At 39.3% G+C, this 14,711-nt stretch overlaps 1 protein-coding gene and 1 long non-coding RNA gene across 6 annotated transcripts in view; one reads left to right on the top strand and one right to left on the bottom strand.

Moving 5' to 3' along the window:
- ADGRG6 (adhesion G protein-coupled receptor G6) overlaps positions 1-14,711 on the bottom strand; it is a 129,766-nt gene that overhangs the window by 61,039 nt on the left and 54,016 nt on the right. For all 5 annotated transcript variants that reach the window (XM_045188849.3, XM_024551922.4, XM_045188848.3 and 2 more), the window contains 2 exons: positions 5,465-5,806; positions 2,639-3,262 (listed from right to left, as the gene is read on the bottom strand). In XM_045188849.3, coding sequence (XP_045044784.2) covers positions 2,639-3,262; positions 5,465-5,806 — 966 coding nt within the window. The remainder of the gene's footprint in view (positions 1-2,638; positions 3,263-5,464; positions 5,807-14,711) is intronic.
- Positions 106-8,061, top strand: LOC123478854 (uncharacterized). The gene is made up of 3 exons (XR_006654232.2): positions 106-263; positions 2,996-3,206; positions 7,996-8,061. It is a non-coding gene; the product is annotated as an uncharacterized lncRNA (long non-coding RNA).

Here is a 14,711-nt window from a genome sequence, read left to right as displayed (position 1 = left end):
TTTTCATTTATTGAAGTTTGGCTTGGCTAATAGGCTTAGATATAATCTGTGTTACAGGTATTTCCTGTCAGTTAATAAGTGACTTGGTTCCTCCACTCCCAAAGCTGATGATTAAACGGCAGGAAACTCCCTCACCCTCTCCTGTTCTGACTCCTGAAGCTTAGTCCAGGACATCTGCGTGCCTGAAATGTGGGTGTTTCGTGTCATCTTGGAATGTCAGGAGGACCAGCGTAAAGGTTAAAGGAATTCAAATCACTGATTAGGTAAGCTTGTGCCCCTCCTTTGAATGAAATCATTTTGAAAATTTATAGATGACTATGCTACATGTACCTGATGTATTCCAGTAATTTTAAGGCTTGGGAAAGGAGTTTTAAAGGCACTATTAAAAACAATTAAAAAAAAAAACCTCATGTTCCCAAACATGAGTTTGTTTGGGAACAAACTCATGGGCATGGCTGTGTTCCAATAAAACTTTATGGGAACAGATGGCTGCCATAGGCCCTCTTAGTTTGTCAACCCCTGGTCTATAGGATCTCTTAGACTTAGGGATTCTTGCACATTGTATCCCTCAAATTTTATTATATTAAGACATCTAAAAAGCATTGCAGGAAAGAAAGCTTGTTAATTTTGTTTAAAACAAATACCATTTTAACACCCTGGAAGGCTAGCACAGAAAGCTCTCTGGCCAGAAGAGATGGCTCCCGGAACTTCAAGGTTCTCACCTGGGAAAGAATCAGCCCGCCTACTCTAGGGCTACGTCCCATTTTCTAATCCTTGTTCTGAAGGACGGTCTCATGTATACTGATTAAGAATGAATGGCTCTAAAACCAAACTTTCTGGGTTCAATTCCTGGCTTGGCCACTTATTCATGGAGCAACACTGGTTAAATTCCTTCAGCTTTTGGGGCCTCAGGCTTCCCTTCTGCAAAACGAGGTTAATAATAACACCCACATTGTGAGAGCTATGTTGTAGAAAATGAGTTAGCATGGCTAAAGTGCTGTAAACAGTATCTAGAACATAATACACACATTCAATTAAACTATAAAGTAAGTACTAGCTATTATTCATATATCTAGCCAAATTCTCTTCTTTCTTTTGCTATCTTTCTTTCTTTTATTCTTTTGGTTGCCAGAGTCCTCAAATATGGCCCCACAAAAAGACAAATGTTGAATGGTCTGTATTATGACTTTTCAGAATGACCCAGGATATGGTGAAAACAGGCCCCCACAGTGAAGGATGTAGGCAGTGTACCACTGCCTGCTCCTCCCATTCACCATCCCATACCAAACCTACACTCTTGATCTTCTCAATTTCCTCACCGAGTAAAAGACTTCTCAGGAATCCCTGAAGGTGTTCTGTACCCAGTCAGACCAGGAGGAGCTGGGGAACACCATTAGCTCTTACAAAGTTCCACAGTCTCCTCCTGGAATGGGGTCGTGGTTTACCCTCTTTTCAACAACCCACAAGGAAATAGCTCTCCAATGGCATCACTTACTAGCCTCCCAACATCTGCAGGAGTGCCATGACCACATGGGAGCAATGGGTTACCCGCACGGAAGGGCAGATGACAGCAGTTCCCCAGGCCAGAAGGGCAAACACAGGTCACGGGGACTGGGGAGGTGGCCTCAGGTCTTCACAAGGGGTCCTACTTTGTTCAAAGTATTGGGAACAGATTTCTGACAGAATCCCTTCCAAAGTTACACACAAATTACTTTTTTAATATTAGGCCCCTTCTATCCTTTAATGAGAATTTTCTCTGTGACTAAAAAGTATATATTATCTACACCTTAGATTTGGTCAGATAATATTTAAAAGTGATGATGAGACTTTTACATTTTGTGTCTGATTAGTCCTGTACTAAAATAAGGACTTCCAAAATTGACTTATGTAACTAGAGAATATTTGATAGATGTCTATTTAAATATAATTTTTTACATAGAATTATTTCTCTAGGCATTTTGCATTTAGCTACTTGCAATACTATCATATTTAAAGTCTCTCAAAATGCAATCAGAAATGGATTATTTGAAACAAATGACAAAGCTCATTTTCAAACAAATAGAAATAAAAGTTCAAAGAAAGCAATGATAATTTCTGATTACCAAAGATTTTCCTTAAATGGTCAGTTGTGATCTTTAATACCAACTGCTTTCGGTGGTGGTTGTTTATTTAAATAACATAATGGAAATTTCATTCCAGGATAATAAAAATCAGCTTTTAACTGTATCACCTATGTGATTAAAAACAATAACATTAATTTCTTTTGCTTCCGGCCTGGTATGAACATTTTTATTTGAGACATGATAATTATAACTATTGTTTGTTGGTGTTAAAAAACTTTGTGACATTTTATAACATAAATAAAACCTAAAAATGACAGGACCAAAAGCTTTGATTAAAAAAATATGGCTTGTAATCAAATGCCTATATAAATAGCTGAGCAGATAACATTTACAAAATAAAAAGCTCATTAATGCTAACTATATACACACACACGTGCATGTATTACACACACATGTAATTATGTATGTACACACATATATAATTATATATACATGAACATATACATAATTTTTTGTTGACAAACATATGCAGACAGTGATGCTTTAAACAAAGAGTTAACATGCCACAGACTTACCACAGCTCAGGTTGCTTTCAGCTTTCAGAGCTACCGTTGGGATATTCCAAAAGTCATTTTGCCAGTCGACCACATTCCCTTTCACATTACAGCTGAGGTTGGAGAGCATTTTGGAATCCATGGTAAAATTCCAAAGTCGAAAGTTATAAATGTCCCCTTTTAGAGAGGCAAATTCAATTTGATCGGAGCCCAACAACAATTTCCCATTCCCCAAAATAACTTTATTGATGGTAGAATCACATGGAACTGCTTCATAATTTCTTTTGAAACTTACACCCACAGAGCCCAGAGAATTATTCCAAACGATGCAAAGCTGCTCAAAGCTTTCTGTGAAAATGTCTTCTTTATCCTTTACAGGTAATGCGCTGTTTAGCAAGCATTGTGAGCCAGACAGAGTTAGAAAGTAGCCATTCTTGGCTTTTCCAAAACTGAGTAACTGTGTGAAGGATGCATTTGAGTAGGAGAAAGCCATCCATTCACCGTCTTCCTTGCCAATTTTGTTTGCTTCAAAACAGAGTGTGAAAGCACTGAGCTCCGGAATAGAGACACTTTTTGCAGTGGATACCTGGTATGTATCTAATGTCTGGGGTAAAATGACCTTTTGATTCCTTAAGGACACAGCAACTAGGAGAAAACATAATAACAGATAAAACATGTTAACCTCAGATATGGACTAGTCAGCTGCAAAATGTCTGATACACTCAGCCCCTCCACCACTCTACCAACTGACTTCTGCCCGCCACTGCCCTTTTTCACTGGACCCTCCATCACCACCGCATTACCTCATACAAATGATAAGAACAGCAATAAGGAGTCCCACCCATTTAAACTCTGGTTGGACCTCACACCTAAACTTTCGAGGTACAGTCAGCCAAGTTAACAACAAGTATTTTTCTCAATCCTAGAACTGAAAAAAAACCCAAACCATAATTAAAAACTAACCGTTTCAGGAAAGCTCTACTTATACTTAACATTTTTGAAAATATATGTGACTTTCAAATAATTCCTAAATATAATAACTAGTAATTCTATTTTTGATTAACAATTGCCTTTCTCCCTCCAGACACCCCATACTCCACTCATGTTCCCTACCAGGAGGGTCACTCAGGACCAAAGGCAAGGACAATTCCTCTGAGGAGAGGGAGTCTAATACAAAAACAAACAAAAATGGAATTTTAAGCTCTATTTCCTTTACATTTGAACTACTATATTTATTTCCTTTACGTCTGAGCTCGTGGCTCAAAGGGCCGATGATGGAGCTCCCTATCCCAGCTCTTCCACTGTGCTGTGTGACCTTGGACAGATTTGTTACTCACTTTGCTCTACTCCGGTCTTTTCATCTGCAAAGTGAAGGACAACGGCACCTATGACACAGGTGCTCAACAGGAATTAAATAAGTGAATACCTCCAAAGCACTAGGGTAGTGCTTCTGCCAAAGTCTGTCTATAGCTAATATTGATTACTAATATCGATTACTATTATTACATGCATAAAAACCCAAAATAAAAATACACTACCCTATTCCTTCTGCACATATGTGGAAATATTAAATATTGCAATGGATTTAGCCCTATACTAATACAATAGACATTGTGAAACATTATGAACTGAGAGAGAAGGAGCTCTCCTCAAAAATGCTATTTAATACTGGTTTCATATGAAGGCTAGTTCGAATATATTTGAATACATACCAAGAATAGGTCTGTGGTAAAAACATCTTTTTAAAATAAATATTCTAGTTCAAAGTCCATGATGGAATTTAATAGAATTATGTATTTTAGTGTACTTTTTTCAATATAAAGCAGTTTATAAGTCTATTGACCCCAAATGATCTTACACAATATGAACCCAGGGCTCTACACATGTTGTTGAAATGAAAAGGCTAGAAGGGAGCGCGTCTTTGAATCATGTATTAGAGGTTATGGTTGGGGGTATACAAGTAGGTGACTGTAGTTTGCTTCTTATCTATTTTTAACTTTCCTGTAATACGTTATACTTTTTAAAAACATTATTTGAAAAATTAAAGCATGTGTTTCAATTAACCACACATATATCTAATGTCAATTACAAACAGTAAAAACCCTGCCAACCAAAAACACAATTTATAATGATGAGTCATTTTCATAGTGGTGCCTTTTTTCGGTTCTTTTCTTGATACATGGCATCTATGTAAAAAGCCCTAGAGAAAAAACTGTGCAACTATATCTCAGGTTTGAAGCTTGTGTTTTCCTTAAGCAAAGACAGGTTTCAGAAAGAACAGAATTATTTAAATGTTCAGATATGCCAGAATCTGGGAAATATATTTGATTAAAATATATTTTCTTTCCTCCAATTGCCATTTTTTTCCAAGAGATTTTCTTCAGGTTATGTTGTTTATTAGCTTAAGTTAGAAATTGCTCTTTTAAAATTTAATGCTAATTCTCTATATTTGTCCCCTAGCATGGTTCCTTGAAAGGGCAACATCTTAAAAGCCTAAAATAAAATGATTTCTAAATAGAAATGTTTTAAACATTCAATGGAGCGATGCTAAAATTACAGATTTTAATTATTAGCTGTGGAATACCTAGTGTCTTCCAAGTAGCCTTTAAATGTTCTGCATATAAACAATATAAAAGAATTTAGCTCTACTGTAACCAGATTTTGGATCTGGTCGCACATATTGCTAATGAGAATACTCAGAGAAAATGAACATCTTCTTGCCCCTAAATTCTAATCCTAATCATTCACATGCACATAAAAGATCACAGCTCTGTCTGCTGGTCCTGTGTTTACTGCAGAACATGTTAAATGAAAGCAGAAGCTTGGCACAGTCTTTGGTTTACATACCTCGGATGTAGCTGGCATTGAAACCTTTCTTCTGGATGCTAAAGTCACTTGAAAAGGACACATGCATCTCATTCACACTTGAGTTAAATGATAGGCCTTTGGCAGTTGCTCCACAAAATTTAGTTTGGCCTTCTCCATTATCCAGGGACAAATAGTCGTAAATGCAATTGGGAGCTTCTTCAATGTCGAAGTCATTAAATGTTATCTGAATGATATAGCCGGTGGGGGCACGGAGGGTCCACATGCAAGCCTGGGTGTTAGGGTAGTCATTCGGGTAGCACGGAGAAGTAAAGGTCCCAGAAGGGTTGGACAGCACAAGCCTGCAGTTGGCGCATCCCCACACTGTTGGCCAGACAAAAGAGAGACAGAGAGAAGGGCTGGGATCAGAGGCGTACAATAATCCAAGAATACCACATACTGTGGACAAACTGTAAACATTTTAAAATACCAAAATATCATGAAAATTAAAAAGGAAAATAAAAACATCTCATAGAAAAAGAAGTACCGATACAGCAACAAAAAGTAAAACAAAAATAATACAAAATTTCAAAGCAATTATTCTTAAACTTGGGGTGGGGGGATTCATATCCTCTGGGAATCTAATGAAAGTTATGGGAACTCTTTCCAGTAAAACGCACAGGGTCCACGGCACTTGGAATACATTTTTCGGGAGTACATGAGGCCTCAGGAGGCAAGAACGGATTTCACAAATCTTCACTGACCTTAGCTAAGAATCTCTAGAGTAATTGAAGTGGGTTTGAGGGGATTAGAGAACCATACAAATAGAACTCAGTATTACAAACCATGGATAAAAAGGAAGAGAAACATTTAGCAAGTAAATGTTTAAAGAGAAAGCAACCAGAAGAGGAATTGCTGGGTCATAAAGTAGTTCTATTTTTAATTTCTTGAAGAACTTCCATAGTGGCTGCACCAATTTGCATTCCTACCTACAGGTAGCCAGGGTTCCCTTTTCTCCCTCACTAGACAATTGGATAAAGAAGATGTGGTGCATATATACAATTGGGTATTACTCAGCCACAGAAAAGAATGAAATCTTACCATTTGAGACAACATGGGTGGACTAGAGGGGATTATGCTAAGTGAAAGAAGGTAGACAGAGAAAGACAAATACCATATGATTTCACTTATATGTGGACTCTAAAGAGCAAAATAAACAAAACAGAAACAAACTCATTGATACAGAGAACAAACTGAGGGAGGAGTTGAGGGGATCACTGAACAAGACGAAGGGATTAAGAAGTACAAATCAGTAGTTACAAAACGGTCACAGGAATATAAAGTACAGCATAGAGAATATAGGAAATACTATTGTAATAACTAGGTATGGAGCCAGGGGGCACTAGAATTATTGGGGGGACCACTTCATGAATTATATGAATGTCTACCCACTATGCAGTACACCCGAAACTAATGCAAGGTGATATGGAATGTCAATTGTAATTGAAAAAAATTTAAGAGAGAAAGAAAGCAACCGATACCAAACAATTAACACGTTATCTCCTGGCAGTTTGTAATCTTTTCTAAAACTCAAAAAAATAGTATCACCTTGCATGTGTGGAATACTCATAGTTTTGAAAGTACTTTCATTTCTCACATTGGCTTTTTACAGTTTGTAATTATATACTTGTGTGATTACCTCATTTATGCCTTCATTCAGTGAATACTCATTGAGTGCCTGGTATAGTTAGTATATACCAACGCCCAGGGAAGATTAAGTCTCTGAATGATTCTTACATTGCTGTTTTGGACACAAAGATAAACAAATATTATAATGAAAAATGGTAATAAGAAGTAGAGGAAAAGTAAAGCAGTCAATTGTTCCTCAGTTATTATTTATCCAGGCTCTGGCCATCAGGTAGAACCGGACACCAAGGTCCACTGTCTTCCCACGTAGTAATGCTTCTGTAATTATATTCATACTGCTCTTAAATATTTGTGTGAATGTAGACAGTAATCTCATTTATCCAGCATTCTGGATAAAGAAATTGCCATAAAACTGACACATTTATTTTCAAACAATAAAGTCCTTTTACCACGTTGCTGCAAATCACTCTAAATTTGTTGAGTTCCTCCCCTTTTCATGAAAGAGTACAATAAAAATGCAATAACATTTCTTGAAAATGGTAGTTACAACAAATATTATTCTTCTATATACAGTGATATATTCAAGGACATACATGTTATCCTACTCAGACTAAGTTTGCTTTTTATGTTCCCTGTGACCACCTTGTGTCCTTCACTGTTTGTGTCCTGTACCATTTTTTGTGTCAATCACTGTTTTTGTGATATGCACTGTTGTTTTTAGTTGTGCACTGTTGGTTTTTGTTATGTGCTGTTTTGTGTCCTGCACTGGTTTTGTGTAGTGAACTATTTTTTGTGTTCCCGCACTGGTTTTGTGTCCCACACTGGTTTTGTGTCCAGCGCTGTCTTGCCAACTCTGCTCCCCATCCGTTTGTTCTAACGTGCCCTCCCTCTGTTCTGCCTCCCTACATCTCCAACACCTCGTACAGGTCTGAAGACAGCCAGGAGAAAACAGCGGATGGCCATCAAGGGCTCGCCCAATGCTCCCTTGCGGCCACCTCTGGGTGCGCCTCTCCTCTGTAGCACTGTTCAGAGTGGGGCGCTGCTTCCACCTGTGAGACTGTTCGCTTATTGTCTTTCTTCTCCCTGTAGTCTCTACGCTCAACAAGCAGATGGTATGCACTGTCGTATTCACCATCTTACTCCTTGTAGATCCCTGACACATAAAAGACCTTCGATAAAACTGGGTATATACTGTACTCTCCATTTGATGCAATCCACCTGAGACTTTTTTCCACTGCTCAAAATAGTTTTTGAACTTGTCAATTTGGACGCCTTTTAGTGCTTCTGCCATTTTTTGTTTTACCTCTTCCACGTCTGCAAAACATTTCCCTTTGAGGACTTTTTTCATGGAGGAAACAAAAAAAGAGTCGCTTGGGATGAGATTGGGTGAATAGGGAGGGTGGGGCAGGCACGAGGGCCACATGTTTTTGGTCAAAAACTGCTGAACACTCAGCATAGTGTGGGAAGGTGCACTCGGAAGTCACCCATCATGAAATGGGCAAATGCACTGAAAACGTCTTCAAAAACATTCAGTGAAGCCAAATGCACCCTCTTATGACAACGCCAGCTGGTGCACTGCTACAGATCGGTTCCTAGAGCACTCACCTAGTGGGGAAGCCTGTACTACAAGGGGCCCACCTTCCAGAGGATAATTCCAGCTTTTGGGGGGATCTCTCCTCATATGCACCACCCATAGTAGACACAGACAACAGTGTGGTGATGGCCAGAGGGATGGGGAAGGCAAGGGCTGGGTGGAGGTGGGCGAAGAGGGGAAAATGGAGACATCTGTAATAATGTCAACAATAAAAAGAAAGTTAACAAACTGGTTAAATTTATGAAAAAATTACTTTAAATGAATGGAAAATGCCTAAAGTGAAAATGAAGTACAGTATATGAACCTAATTCCAACAAAATCTAAATCTAAAGAAATAGATAAAGGGTGTGTGAGTTCCGGAATATCTGTTTAGATGGGGTTGGGCTTTTCCTTTCAATTACTTCGCTCATAGCGTGGGCCTCCTAGGGGCGGCCCTCTGCGAGAAGGGTAGCTCCCTGCTACTGCGCCTGGGGCTCAGGGGAGGGGACTGATCCGGGTGAATCAGCACTGATCCACCCAGCACTGGGCACTGAAGATTGAAAAGAGAACCAGAAAGGAAAACGAGGAACATGCTTTGCGTCATCCCGTGTGTGCAGGCAGCGTCATTTTCCCAAAAAGAGGCAACGTTCCCTATATCCAAGACCCAAGTGATGCTCGTGATGTCCTTTCTCATGGTGTGTTGTTTTGCCCAAGTCTTCCCTAGGAATTCAATGAAAGGTGCGGGAGATTTTAACTTGACTGATAACACTGACTGTAATTTTGAACAAGTTCATCTTTCCGTGCCTCAGTTTCCCCAATTTTACACTGGTGGTAATACCAGCACCTGTCTCCTGGGTTTATTGGGAGGATCACGTGGGTTAATAATGTGAAGTCCTGGGAGCTGTGTGGGTGCCTAGTTAGCACTGTTTAAGTGTTGGCTGTCATCAACATTACTGTAACACACACTCTGTGCGTCAGTGAGAAGACTCCCGTAATATTCACCAAAAAACATTTACAGCATAGAGGCTAGATAGCATTTAGAGACTGTGCTCCTAAATAGTGATTACTTAACCGGATTAAATGTCAAACTAGGCACAGTATCATCATGTTCATTATACTTATAGATCAATTCACATTAAAGGGCTTTCATATATATTATCTCATTTGACATCATAATAACCCTGAGAATTAGTTTTACCTCCATATTCAAATGAAACAAATAAAGCTAATATACATTAATTTGCCAAAAGTTACACATCTAATTAATAGTGAGACCAAGAGTCAAACCAGCTCTTCTGAAATTAAGTCTAGGGTCTGTCTGAAATTAACAATAGACATGGCAAAGTGGTAAGCCCAAGTATTGTCTTAAGAGACATTTTTTTCAAAGGGCAATTTGTTAAACATAGTGTAATCACCCTTAAATTAATATGTTTTAAGAGACTAATTTTAAAATACTTTAGTGAAGAATGTTAGGGAGTCTAAAATAGAGTGCTTAGGATTTTCCCATTTGGAGAAATCAAATGTTACTGCTAAATGATTCCTACACTATCGGCTAGTTCATTAAGAAATTAATTTGTTTTCTCATAAAGGCAGAGCTACTTAGAAAGATGGCCCCTGAAGCAGACACTGAATGAAGCCTTGGCAAACCAGAGTTAACATAGCTTCTGAAAATTACCCAACTCAAAAGCATCTGGCTGGAGATATTCTCAAAGGCAGATATAGTACCATATTCATACTTACAGTTTATAAAAGCAAAGTTTTCAGGTAATCTAAACAACAAAACAAATTCCACCCTCCATTCTTGCCTCTGCTTGTGAATTCCTGGCGATGACTTACTCGTGCTTACTTTCGCAAAATTTATTTTTCAAAGAAACTCAAACCTAAAATGGAAAATCTCCCAGCCATGCTAGAGCCTACCTTCATTTATAAACAACATTTAGATATAGATTCAATAACCAGTATCATGTTAGTTTATTTCAGAGATTTGAATTTTTACTCCACACTAGCTGCAGGTACTTCTCTGTCAGTCAAATATGATATTCTTTAATATCTTCCTAAAATAGGACTTTCAGATCCCAAGAGATAGCTCAAATCAAGAAATCAATTTTAGCTGCTTTCAATACAGATCTGTAGATGGAATGAATGTTTTTCTTGTACTGTATTAAGTGGTGAACAAAATGAATGCATTGAAATTAAATCTTGTTCATTATTTGAATGTCTGTAAAACTGTCGCTAGTGAATTTGTTGGAAACACTAGTCAGTGAAAATCAGTTTTAGAAAATTTAGCTTAAGTTACTGCTCAGCTTGCATCGAAAGTCCTTTTTTGAATTATCTATGTGATTCTATTAAAGTCTAATGAATGAAGAGTCTGTCATTTGTTTTAGAAGGTTTAAAATATTTAGCAGCCTTGAGAGTTTCTGAAGATTCAATGCAAGGGCCGGCAGTTGAGAGTTCTAGGGCCCGTTCTAATGCCTACATGCCTACATGGTTGCAAAGTCAGGGCGGCCACACACCGATTCTCCGGATCAGGTGAAGTGTTGCCTGATGTAACATCGTTGAACGGTAAAGTGTAAATAATACTTTAGATGCAGGAATGTATTAAATGATTGATAATACAGAGAACTGAACAACTTCATCAAAGCAACTATTTATATTTAAGTGACCTCAGGCTCTACGCAGATCGTTTCAGGATGGCAAGGAATCTGGAGGCAATCTGGCTGTGAATTTGCAACTGACAACAAATCTGTGATTCTGTTAATGTGATAGACTTGGCAAGTATTGCCAACCTCCCTCGCCACTCTTCTTCAAGCTCTGCACTCAATGTAGCATCTCCATGTTGGGCAGGCTGCTCTTAGTCCAGGGTTACACGGGTCATGCCAGTATCCTGCTAGGACTCCCAGCAGCCAAGCAGGGACATCACTTTATTCCCAGAATGCTAGTTTCCCCAGAGTTAACCAGAAAATTGTTTGATTCCCCTCTCTAATGTTTCCACCTCAAAATGTTCTTTGGAAGCCCCATGAATATGAAACTACCACTTTACTCCAATCGCTTCAATAAAGTTTGACACAGTTAAAAAAAAATGAACAAGAAGTGGAATTAAAGGTTCCTTGATGAGGCACCTTTAAGCTGGACAATTTTTTGACTCTCCTAAGAAATTCACACGCACCACACCCTCACACGTCTATCCTCCGTAAGATCGCTAATGCGTAAACGTTGAGTCCTGTGTCTCCATAATCAGCATAGCGTGAAAACATTCCCTGTGTAATGCCAAAGGTGACATATACCCTTGGACGGTCCAGACAAGGGAACTGTTGTAGGTCTGTGAAGAGTGTGCTTACAATCCTGATAGATGTCCCTGGCAAGAGGATGCCCATGCACACCGCCCACACACATTTTCATGGGAAACTTTTCTCTCTTATGCAGTAATTGAGTCTTTCTCCTTTACTAAAAATTAAAACAAAGCAATCTAAAGCCAATGTATAATTTGAAACAACCTAAACTGCCTTGTTTCTACATGTAATCTCCCTTGTTAATATATTCAAGTCTCTTATTCCCCTTCCATATTCCTGCAAGGTAACTCCCCAACTCTGCCTGAATCCAGCCATGGATCTTCCTGCTGTCTGATGCACAGGCTTCTAAGCACTAGGGGAAAGAATTCACAAAACTGTGGACATTATTTATATGAATGAGGCTTCAATTTTATCTCACTCACCCTCTGCAACATCAGATGCCTCTTAACACTCCCTGATTCTTTAGTTTCTCCCCCATAGTTCCTACCTTCTCCTTTTTCTCCTCCTGCCCTTATTGTGCCCTCTCTGAGAATCCCCCTGCTCTGCTTGTCCCCAACAACTTGCTATTCCAAGTATGGCCCTTAGAGCAGCAGAAGCAGCAGCAGCAGCAGCATCACAGCACCTCCTGTTAGGAGACTGGTCAGCATGCAAAACCACCCAGATGTACCATCCAAAATCTGTATTTTAACAAGATTCTCTGGTGATTCACAGGCACATTAAAACCTGAGAAGTGCTCCTTTAAATAACAATGTACCACAGAAACCATTCCCAGGCTTCATGCACACACCTTCTCCCAAGACCTGCCCCCCGTCCCCACTCCCCGCATCTCCTGTAGTCATAGCCACACTACGACCTCTGGTTACTTGGTCAGATTCTCTCTTTGAGACTTTGAGGTCAGAGTTACAGATAACTTATTCAGAGAATGGTGAACAATGAAATGATGAAGTTATACACATTTAAAGGTGAAAGATGCCTTGGCTACTTGCAAAGGACACTGATGGGTAGACAAAAAGAGAGAGAATGAGAGAAAAGGTGCAGAACAGAGAGATGAGAGGAAACAGATGCTTGGGAAACACAAAATCTTTAATTCTAGATATCCCAGGTCTAGTAACTAATGGGAGGAGCTGTTCTTTGTAGCTTGTTTTTGGATTCTATCACAAGAACCCTTATTATACCTACCGTCCCACTTCTTGACTTGATCCAGCCTCAGTGGGTCGCTGTTCCCTGCAACCAAGTGTGCCTCAAGCCCATACTTTCTGGGGCTCTCTTCAGAGGTCCTCCCTCTACACCCATTCTCTCTGGGTGATCTCATCCAAACGCAGGCCTTCATTATGTTCAAATACGGACGCCATACATGTGCTGCTGAGCACCACACCCACACTTGTGAATGTCAGCTTGACATCCCCACTGGGATACCCCATAGGTCCCTCAATCCAAATACCAGTCCTCAAATAATTTGACTTTTTATATACTTCATAATTGTTAGTAGCATAAGAGAAAGCCAAGCTAGGACTCGAAGCAGCCTTTTTCTCTTCTTTCTCCCACACTGTTTTAAATAGTTTGTCAAGAGTTAACGATATTTATTTTATTCACAGCCATTTAACTTATTCCCTCACCCCATCCCCATGGCCACTTAGTGTAAGGTTCTCATCTTTTCTTTCTTGGACAAAAAGCTCGGTAACTCCTCTCTCTGTCACTAGTCTTGTCACCTCCAACTCACCCTCCATGTCACTACAAGGAACATCTATGAAAATGAAAATACGAATCTAAGAGTATGTTTTCTGTAACTCAAAGTTTTCTCTGGGATCAAGTAAGATGAGCTTCTTCGGATGCCACAGTACTCCACATCTGCCCTCTTCGAACTTTCTAAGCCACCTCTTACCATCCCCCACACCCATCCGCTTAATAAATAGTCACTAAGCACGTACATGCCAGGCACTGTAATGGGTGCTGGGAACACAGTCATGGATAAGATATAATCTCTGGCTTTAAGGAATGTATGCATTATTGTAAATACAGATAAAGAAGTAGATAGTGCTAATGCAATGTGAAAACTGCTGGATAGAGCAGGCAAATGAGTGTGATAATCTAGGTTTAAACTCCCTAGAAATGGTACCACTTCTAACAGATGAGAAAGGAATTGAGACCTAACTATGCAGCATAGAAGTGGGCCAATCAAGAGGGGAGGCAGATGAGAAAAAAAAAATAACAGTGTTCTGGGCAGTAGGGTCAGTGGATGCAAAGGCTTGCCGGTGAGAGAACACAGATTGTTTAAGCAACTTGAGTTCAGCTTAGTTGAAGCACAGTGTGCAAAGTGGGGAGAAAATAAGAGATAAATGGCAAGGGAGGCAGAGATGAGGTTCTGCAGCATTCTGCAAACCATGTTTAAGAAAATGAAGAATTTTAATAAGAGCAGTAATGAACATAAAAAGGTTTTAATTATGGGAAAGTAAAACAATCAGATTTGTGTTTAGCACAGACATTTTTAAAAACCTCGCCCTTTCATACATAAACACCACAAAACTACCAGTGAACAAAGATCCCTGTAAGAATCACTGGGGCCAAACTCAAAGGACTTCAAAGATGACAAGAAGAAAGACAAAAGACAGCAAGCTCCCATGACAGCTTGTTTGTGGAACGAAAATAGCTGCCACGGTGGGACGGAAGATTAATCTCCCAAGGACGCACTGAAGCACAGCCTAACTGTTGATGGGAAAACATAAAAGCAGCAAAGTGCCCAACCTGGAGTTCACCGAAGGTCTATCTTAACTTTGATCTT

Source organism: Desmodus rotundus, chromosome 11 (genome assembly GCF_022682495.2).
Source record: "Desmodus rotundus isolate HL8 chromosome 11, HLdesRot8A.1, whole genome shotgun sequence".
In the NCBI taxonomy this organism is placed as follows: domain Eukaryota; kingdom Metazoa; phylum Chordata; class Mammalia; order Chiroptera; family Phyllostomidae; genus Desmodus; species Desmodus rotundus.
The sequence above is the reverse complement of the archived record's forward strand: the minus strand, read 5'-3'. Positions and strand labels throughout refer to the sequence as shown.